Source organism: Geospiza fortis, unplaced genomic scaffold (genome assembly GCF_000277835.1).
Source record: "Geospiza fortis unplaced genomic scaffold, GeoFor_1.0 scaffold450, whole genome shotgun sequence".
Classification (NCBI taxonomy): Eukaryota; Metazoa; Chordata; class Aves; order Passeriformes; family Thraupidae; genus Geospiza; species Geospiza fortis.
The window spans coordinates 2087254-2097131 of record NW_005054416.1 but is presented as its reverse complement, the minus strand read 5'-3'; the positions used below and the strand labels follow the sequence as shown (position 1 = coordinate 2097131).

General features: G+C 51.5%; 1 protein-coding gene across 1 annotated transcript in view; it reads left to right on the top strand.

The window, feature by feature from the left end:
- IGHMBP2 (immunoglobulin mu DNA binding protein 2) overlaps nucleotides 1-9878 on the top strand; it is a 26985-nt gene that overhangs the window by 10946 nt on the left and 6161 nt on the right. The window contains exons 9-12 of the mRNA XM_005426570.3: nucleotides 2017-2164; nucleotides 3829-4003; nucleotides 8561-8743; nucleotides 9163-9281. Coding sequence (XP_005426627.2) covers nucleotides 2017-2164; nucleotides 3829-4003; nucleotides 8561-8743; nucleotides 9163-9281 — 625 coding nt within the window. The remainder of the gene's footprint in view (nucleotides 1-2016; nucleotides 2165-3828; nucleotides 4004-8560; nucleotides 8744-9162; nucleotides 9282-9878) is intronic.

Sequence of the window (9878 nt, the reverse complement as noted above, 5' to 3'; positions counted from 1 at the left end):
AGGGGACACCGCCCACATCGTGGCGGACATCAGGAGGGACATCGACCACGCCTGGGTGCGTGCCCCTGCGGGGGGCAGGGGGAGTGTGTGCTGGCTGGAGTGATCCCATGAGGAGGGCAGATGCCAGGGGGAAGTTCTTCCCTGGGAGGGTGGGGAGGCGTGGAATGGATGTCTCAGAGAAGCTGTGGCTGCCCCGTCCCTGGAAGTGTCTAAGGCTTGGAACAGCCTGGGCTGGTGGAAGGTGTCCCTGCCCTTATGAGATGATCCATAAGGTCTCTTCTAACCCATTTTGGGATTTTTTGTGGGGGGACTTTTCTAAACCATTTTGGGGTTCTCTGATCTTCATGTGCTGGAGGGCAGAACTCCTGAATTCCTCATGGAAGTGGGAAAATTCCAGTCCCTGCTGCTGTGTGGGGAGTTGCTGCCCCTCACATCACCCATGTGCCCTGATCCGTGCCCTCCTCTTTACCAGGGAAACATTCCCATCATTAATTCACTTCCTAACAAGCTGTCTGCCTGTCCTGATACTCCCCTCCCACTCTCAGCCACCTCAAGTAGAAAGCAGAGCACATTTTAAAATGCATCCTTAATTTCCTCTTTCTCACCCTAATTTTCCTAACATTCTCTTACAACGTAGCTCCAGTACTTGGGGTGAGGATATGATTCTAATTAGGTTATTTTCCTGCCCTTTTCTGGCCTTTTTTTTTTTTTTTTGCTTCTTAATTTATTTTCCATCTTTCTGACTGGTGATTAATTTTCACTTTCATCTCCTTGGGAGGAGTGTGTCACTCAAGCTGCCCTTGGCTGCAGAGAGCTCATCTCCAAGGTCCTGACCCATCTTTTCTTCCTCCTGCCTCTGTTTCTCCACTGCCACATTCCCTGCTTTTCCCTGGAACAATTTCTCCCTTTGCAGGTCCTTCTTTTGACTCTTCTCTCTCTTTTCCTTCTCCCCAGCCCACATAACAAGCAGTAACAGAAATAAAAACCTTGAGGCGTTTCCTACCCCTTTGTGCCTCCTTCCTTCACCTTGCCTTGAGATTCCCAGGATCTCAGCTTCTGGATACTCCTTGCCCCAGCAGGGTTTCAGCCCCACAGTACCTGAGAATGAAATGCAGCACAGATCCAGGGCCAGTCCAGCTCCAGGGATGCTGAGCAGGATCAGGGAGCAGTCCAGGAGGATGAGGCAGGGAACCCAGGAAAGAAACCAGGCTCACTCCATGAGCTGGCCTTAAATAGACTCCCAGACCAATGAGGGGAGAGAGCTCATATGAGGCAGGTGGGGATGATTAGAGTTGATTTTCCTAATCCCTAACTAGGAATGGGTGACATCCAGACTGACCTCATCCTCAGGGCCTGTGATCCCACACCTGGAATTCCTGAGCCCATTCTGATGACACCTGTCAGACACATGGAGGTTTCACAGTTTTAAATACCCATGAATTCAGCCAAAACAGGGGGCTGAGCTGATCCATGTTAGACCCTGGAAAATGCATCCATCCATCCATCCATCCATCCATGGCATGACTATAGGAACCAGCCTAACTCTTTTGGCTGCCTGTAAGAGCTTCTGCCTGCAGCCTTTGCATCCTTCCCAAGTCATCAGCCTTACCTGCAGGGAAATGCTCCCAGTTTCCACCTAGGATTGCTCAGTGAGCCATAGCTGAGCTGTGGTCCCTTGGCTGCTGCTCTGGCAGTGCTGGTGCCCAGTGCTGGTGGGTTGGGATGGTAGGTACATTTAATACCTGCTAAAAAAAGCCCTGGGCCTGTCTGGATGCTGCTCAGGATCATTTCCAGCAGTTCAGAGAGGCCAGTTTGAGGTGGCAGAGCTGCTGCTGGGGCTTGGGGAGCCCTCCTGCTTCCAGAAGGGCTCTGCTTCCTCAGAACAAGCTAGGAAATCCCAGTCCCCAAGCCCCCTCTTCCCAAACATTCCTCCCTCCCTGATGCTTTGGCTGGCCATAGACACGGCCAACACTGAGTAGCAGCAGTTGGCTCTATCCAAATTTTTCTATTTTCTAGGCAAAAACCAAAAAGGCCCAAGACAAGGGAGAGAGAAGCCATTTTCTGGGTGAGATCAAGACCCTGAGGAAGGAGCTGAAGGAGAGAGAAGAGGCTGCCATGGCTGCAGCCCTCAGCCAGGCCACCGTTGTCCTTGCCACCAACACAGGTGTGACATCCTCCTGCTGGTGTTTTCCCTCCCTTTCCCACACTTGCTCCCAGCTCGTGGGAGCTCAGCAAAGTCTCCCAAAGCCCTCCCCAGTGGGATTCTCCCAGCTTCCACTGTGGCACAGGATGTTGTTGAGCACAGAAGATGGATCTGGAAGGGCCCCTGTTAGCTCTGAGTAGGAGCAGGGAGTGCAGTGAGTAAACAAGTGCTGCTGGAGGTGTGCAATCTGCTCCCCATGGCATCAATCACATGGGATTGCTTCCCTGCTAGGACCCTTGCCAAGACTGATGAAACCCAACACGTGTTTCCAGAGCCTGTTCCCAGGCTGCCTGTGGCTGCTTCTGCACTCACCCATGTGATGTGACACAGGATTTTAGGGAGCAGGTCCACGTATCCATCAGGCAGCTGCAACTGGGAAGGTTTGCCACGTGTGGAAGGACTTTACTGGCTCAGGTTTTTCATACTCACTTAAAATCTTCAGATCTGGTTGCTCAAGGGTCATTTGTTGAAAGGAAACATCAATAATTTTAGGTCATAAAACAGCAAGTTACTGGGGTGAAGGTTAGTGGACAGATAAATCCTTCCATGTCTTACTCCCTGGGATTTGGCCTCTCACTTCTTTTTACTTGCCTGAAAGAAAGGGGGAGATTTCCTTCTCCCAGTAAAACTGGTGGTTTTGTTGATCAGCTGTGATTCTCCCTAGAACTGGAGCTTCCCAGCCAGCTGGGGAAGTGGCAAAAATCGAGTTATGACTGTACAACTCACCAGAGCAGATTCATACAGGCTGGAAACCAGTTTTGGAAGGAGAGCAGTGTCTTTGGTGGCAAACTGGAATGTCTGAAGTGATGCAGAGCTGCAGAGGCAGCAAGATTTACAGTGGCAAAGCCAAATCCCCACTCTCAGAGCTGCAATAGCACAGGAGCTTTAGAAAAAACCTTTCTGTAAATAAAAATCCCCTAGTCTGGGAGACTGGCTTCTTCACCCTGCCCTCCTCCTTTTGCATCCTTCTTTGTGAACTGCAGGGAGATTTGGATGCCCCTGGAATTCAGATTTCTGATCAATGTATGGATCAGTATCAGTAGGTCTGGGTTAGAGCAGGATGTCTGTAAGGAGACAAATGTTACAAATGGACTTCTGATGTTAAAAATTAGCCCTTGCTGTGGCTGTCTGGTTCCAGTCTCCTTTCCCTCTTCCCAGTGCCACGAGGAGGAGCAGAATCAGCCCATCTCCCCCTCTCAGGGTGTCCCTCAGTTACCAGACAGGTGAAGCCCCAGTCCCTCACTCTCTGGGTGTTGGGCATGAGGAGTTTTGTTGGCACTGGGGGGCAGCAGGAAGGTGGGTGTTCCTTGCTCTGCTCCAGATGAAGCACTGGAGCATATTGTTCTCTTTGGCATCTGGGCTTCAGTGCTGTTCCCAAAGATACTTGGAAGCTTCTGTGCCCAGATGCCAGGGGAAAAACGGACAAAGAGGAGCTGGCAAAAACAATCATGACTTACACATATCAATGGATTCATGTTTGGCAGGGCTGAGTTCCTGCATCTCTGCAAAGAAACATTATTTCACTTGCCTCAGTCGCCATTACAACTTGTGAGGTTTGTTTCCAGAGCAGGTTCTTCACTCTTCCTTGCTCCCCTGATCACTTGGGAGTCTTCTCCTTCCACCAGGTGCTTCCTCAGACGGCCCCCTGAAGCTGCTCCCTGAAACCCACTTTGACCTGGTGGTGATTGATGAGTGTGCCCAGGCTCTGGAAGCCAGCTGCTGGATCCCTCTGCTGAAAGCTCCCAAGTGCATCCTGGCTGGGGATCACAAGCAGCTGCCCCCCACCATCATCTCCCACAGGTAAAAATCCTGGATCCTCCTGTTCTTTGTGCACCTTCTGAATCCTGGTGATTGGAGACATTTCACGGTGGAGATCTGTGCTGCCTGCAGGCTCTGTGGAATGCATTTGGGCTCATCCTCAGGCTAATCCAAGTATTTCCTTTAATTCTGCTTCTGTGGTTTCCACATTTATTTATTTAATGTATTAATATGTGAATTGGCCCAGTGAGATGCTGCATTATCACACACCTCAGGGATTATAAAACCTCCCAGTCCCTACAACGTGGATAATAAGAACAGTTAGTTTGTGGAAAAGATCTGTGGATAGTGCAAATTGCCTGTGCTTCCAGGGGGATGCTGCAAAGAGTACTGAGGAATCTTTGAGTAATTTAAAACATAAATGTGCTCATGTTTATCTGGTTTAGGCAGCTCCAAATCTGGAATTACTGAACCACAGAAGCAGAGAAATAGGCCTGACTTCATAAACAGCCTCTCCTGCTTGCAGAAAATAATGAACAAGACATATATCTGCCACCTCACTTGGATTTTGAACACAGGAAATGAAAAATCCAAGGCAGGCAGCAGCTCCCAGCACATGGCCAAGAGATAGTGAGAACAACATTCAGGGGCTGCAGCATCCTCTCATTTTACCTCTCTCAGATGCCCAAAAGCTTGCTGTTCTGCAGATCTTGGCAGGTGATAAACACATGTTCAACTGCCTGGAAGTGTCCAGGCTGGTGAGCTCCAAAAGCCTCTCCAGAGCCCTCCACTCTTGGTGTCCTGCTGTTTATTCCCTGGGGATTTGCAGGCTGGCTCTCCATGCCTGGATTTTCCAAGCAAGGCACTTTTTAGAATAGTATCTTGTTGGTAGCAAGAAGAAATTGGCCATTTGGTCCTTCTAATTTCAGAGTTGTTATTATTTTCTGTGAGTGGTGCATAAAGTTCCTCTTTTCCCCCAGAAAAACTTCATGATTGCTCCATAGTGCCCATCCAGCTGGATCCACCTCAGCAGCCTCAGCCTGGCTTTTCCCCAGACTGTCAGATTAAGGGCAAAACACAGTAAAAATCACAGCTCTGTTGTCTGGAACGGGGCTGACACTCAGCTGGTGTCACTTTTGGCTCCTTCTTGTGAGACAAAAGCAGTTTTTCTTCCCTCTGGAAACATTGTAGCAGCTGCTTTGTTTCTGCTCTGTCACAGTGGCTGCTGCCAGGAGCCTTGGCTGGAGCTGGAGGCAAAAAGCTCCTCCTGGATCTCCTCCTGCTCCTGCTTGAGGAGTTGTGCTTTTCTCTCCATCAACTTTGAACTTGATGGCCTTGGCAGTGCTGGGGGAACATCAGACTCCATGATATTAAAGATCTTTTCCAGCCTGAACAACTGTGATGGAAAGAAATGGGATGCTGGAGAGCCCTGTTGTGGGCTTTCCACGTTCCCTGCAGGCCCAGGAAGCAGCACAGTGGCAGATCCCTTCCACCTCCTTCTGTGGGTATTTCCAGAGCTCCCACAAAGGCCCCAAATCACCTGCCAGCTCCTCTGTGGTTCAGGGGAAGCAAGGAGCTATTTCCAGGGATGATTCATGAAGAGGACTCCAACCCTTCCGCCCACTTTCCCCTTCTCCATTGATGACAGCGGGCCTGGAGTGGGTGGGCTCCTATTTTTGGGGCCACAGGGAAGGGTCTGAAGTTGTCTGGGATGAATCCAGGCTGGCAGGAGGCTCGGCTGTTACTACAGCAGGGGAAGTCAGCCCTGCTCAGGCAGGAAGCCCCTGTCCAGTAGGAATGCTGTGGGACTCTATCCACCTTGTTGTTACCTGCTTGCTCCTCCATGGAATCAACATTTACCTGTTCCTATCAGGAGTGACTCCCTGAAGCCTGGGGAATGTTTGACAGAGGGTCTGAAGGCTCCTCTTCCCTGCTTTCTGACACACCTGGAGCTGTCCCAGGATGCAGAGGGCATCCCCACACACCTTCCAGTCCATGCTGGCAAATTCCAGCCCCCTCCAGTTCCACCCTCGGCAACTCCAGCCCAGGCTCACAGGCAGCAGCTTCCATCTTGGAGATCCTCCTCCTCCAATTTGTCCTTGTCCCTGTGGGCATCTCCATGCCAGGGCACTCCCTGCAGTCTGTCAGGAACATTTGTTTGCCTTGTTGGAGCCCTCATTCCATCCTTTTCCCGATTAATTTGTCTCCACATCAGGGCTCTGATGTATTAATTTGGTTTTACTCGCCTCAGATACTGGCAGATGCTTATCAAACCTCTTGTTTTCTACAAACAGGGATATTTTGCCATCTTGTTTGTCCGTGGTCAGTCTGGATGTCTGCACCATCCCAAATCCATGCGCTGATTCCCATGGCAGGTCTGAATGGGCTTCCTTTCACTTTGTCACTGAAGTGCCAGGCCTTGGGTTTCTCGGGTAGCCTCCACAGCTGGAATGTCCTGGTGCACATCCATGAGTTAACTCCATTAATGTGGAGTTCCTGAGGTTGGAAAACACAGTGACTTCCTTCTCCAGGCTTTTCCAGCCAAATCCAGTGTGTACTGCAGGGATCGGTCATACCAGCATCTCCTGTCTCAGGGATGAATAAGAAAAAATAAGCCATGGCTGAAGACACAGCTCCAGCCTTCCATAGGAAACAATTCCTGTTTTTCTCCTAGTTCTGATCATTCTGGACACGTACAGGGCAGGCTGGCCAAGCACAGCATTTCCTGCAGGCAAAACAAGGTGAAACCATGTTAGCAGCAAATCCTGCTTGCTGTGGGCTGGATTTGGGAATTCTGCCTTTCCCAGCTGTACTTTAGGTACTTTCAAATAGATATTCCCAAGCATCCCATGCATGGTTCTGTCTGTCCAACTTATCCCAATTTTATTTCTCTAAAGCAATCAATAGGCAAAAAACATCTGCTCAGGGCACTCAGGATTTCCTTGGCAGAGAAATCAACCACCACTGGAATTAATTGAGTGGTAAAATAACAGAAAATTATTAACAGGTGAAACATTCCTGAGCAGATTAATTCCTCATTATTAATTCAGCATATAACCTCCTGTGGATCCCTGTGGTGGGAATGCTGCTGGAAGGGTAGGGAGCAGCATTATTCCTGAGGTTTGCTCTGAGGTTTAGTGGCTGTTTCAGGCATGTGCTTGCACCTGAGTGCCAACAGCTCTCCCTGCTTAATTTCCTTCCTGTCCAGGAGATCCAGGCTCCACAGGCAGAGTGGAGCTGGGAGAATCAAGTTAATTCCTGACGTCTGGAATGCACCCCAACCCCACATCTTGCTGTGTCCCTTCATCCCATCTACCCCAGCCCCGCTCTGGCAAACTGCTGCCTCCCACCTCCTGCAGCCCTGTCCATCCAGAGGTTATTCCCCTTTTTTTGCCTGCGTGCTGCATCCTATGATTCAGCCAGGAGGAGAGCTAATGAGGCCAGGCTTCTTGGAAAGATTTGTCCTTAATTGTCCCTTCTTGCAGGTTGAATGACTTGGCAGTCTCTTGTCCCATTTCCCAAGTGCCTGTGGTGAGCGTGGCAGGGCTGGCTGGTACCACAGCAGTGCGCTCGCTGTGGGGCCGTGTAGCGCTGGAATTCCCCCGGCAGGGATTGGATGCCTGCTGTGCCCCAGAGCTTGATGGAAAGCGTTTTCCTGAGCTGTTCCCTGCCATCATTCCATCATCTTCATGCTGCTTCCTTGTGTCTGGCAGCCACCAGCACGCTCACTGTCAGCCTCAGTATGAAAAATCTCTGTACGCTCACAGAATCCAAGGGCAACGACTTCCATCCTTCTTCCTCAGATGGTGCCTCCCAACAAACCCTCTGTGAGGCCAGGAGGGAGCAAACAGGCTCCTGAAAGGCTGAATTCTGTAGGAATTTGATTCATTTGTGCCACATATTATGAGCAAGGGGCACTGCTGGATGTGATGGGGATGTAGTGTGTGAAAAAGCAACGAGTGCAGTGCATCCGTGCCTTAGTCCAGGGCGAGTGGCCAGGGAAGGATGGAAGTGCTGGAGCAGCAGGGAGTCTTGATGAAAGCAGCAGGGTTGGCTGTCTGGGCACCAGGCATTCCAAAATTTGGGGTGGAGCTCTGATCCTATTGCAGTGGGTTGATGCTGATGCTGTGGCTGAGCTTGCAGTAACACCAGTGTAGCCTTAAACTGATGGATCACTGAATCATGGAATCGCTGAGGTTGAGAACGACCTCCAGGACCACCAAGTCCACCCTGTGATCGATCCCCACCTTGTCAACCAGACCAGAGCACCGAGTTCCACATCCAGTTGTTCCTTGAACACCTCCAGGGGTGGTGGTGACTCCAGAAGCCAGGGGCAGGATCCGTGTCCAAGCTTCTCTGATGTGAGTCTGTCCCTGAGGGTCTGACAGACAGCACTGTTGGCACCCAGGTGGAACAGGGGTGACAGTGCCACCCCGGGAGAGCCACACGAAGGCGCTGAGTAGGGCTGGAGCACTGCTGCTCCCGGAGCATTCCCACTGGCACCACCTGTGCCGGGAGGGGCTGGCTGAGCCCCATCCCGCCCTGGGCCGTCCCTGGGGGATGGACACTCTCTCTCCCTCTCTCTGCTTCTCCGTGCAGGGCCGCGGCCGAGGGGCTGTCGCTGAGCCTGATGGAGCGGCTGGCGGGGCACTACGGGGAGCAGGCGGTGCGGATGCTGACGGTGCAGTACCGCATGCACCTGCTCATCATGGAATGGGCGTCCTCGGAGCTCTACGGCGGCCGGCTCAGCGCACACCCCTCCGTGGCACAGCACCTGCTTAGGTGGGTTCTGCTCTCCGGTGCTGCAGGAGCTGAAATGTCCTTTTCGTCCCCGTTTGTCCCTTCCCTGCGGAGTTTTCCGCTCCTCCTGAGGCTGGGGCAGTGTTTTTGTTTCAGCCATTGTTTCATCGAGGAGACATTACTGGAGGATTTGTCCTTTTTGCTGTGTAACCAGAAGTGATGCAGACTTGTCTTCTGTGTCCTCCTTTGCTATGATAATCATGGAATCCCAGACTGGTTTGGGTTGGAAGGTTGGAAGCCCACCCAGTCCCATGCCACGGGCAGGGACACCTTCCACCAAACCAGACTGCTCCATATCCCATCCAGCCTGGCTCTTCCAGGGATGGGGCAGCCACAGCTTGGGTGGCTATTGCTGTAACAGCAGCGCTGGTAACTGGCCCTTTCCCACATACCTTGTGCAGGGACCTGCCGGGTGTCTCTGACACAGAAGAGACCAGCATTCCTTTGTTGCTCATCGACACCGCTGGCTGTGGCCTGTTTGAGCTGGAAGTGGAGGATGAACAGTCCAAGGGGAATCCAGGTACCAGAATGGATGGACTGAGGTGCTCAGCCCACCACAGGTTTGGCCACGTCCCGGAGATGTCTCCCTGAGGAAGGTGGGGTTCCAGAGAGCTTTGCTTAGCTGAGAGATCTTCCCTCCATAAATCCTCAACCTCCAGGGACCCTGAGCTGTGTTGGAGCTCTGGTGACAGTGTCCAGCTTGTGGGTGGCCTCTCCTGCTGCCATGTCCCCTTGCAAGGACATTTCTCCATGCTGAGGGCTGGGACAGGATGGAGAATCCCTGTGGAGGTGCTTTACACCAAGGAAGGGCAAATAGCAGCAGGCAGAGCACAGGCCTGTTTGGGGAAGGCCATGGATAAGGCTCAGAATTGCCTCCCAGTCCTCTGCTCGTTCCATGAAATCCTGTCTGGTTCTTCTGCATGGATTTTCCTAGGACACCAAGTTCTGCTGCTTTTCACCTGAAAAAGTGGATTTTATTACAGAGCTTGAGGGCAAAGTCAGGCTGGAAAACACAAGGGCAGTTTTTACCAGTTTAAATAGCTTTTACTTTCTGTTTGACCCCCACCATCATTTGAGTGCCTCATTTTTCCATGCACCATTCTCAGAGCCCTGCTGA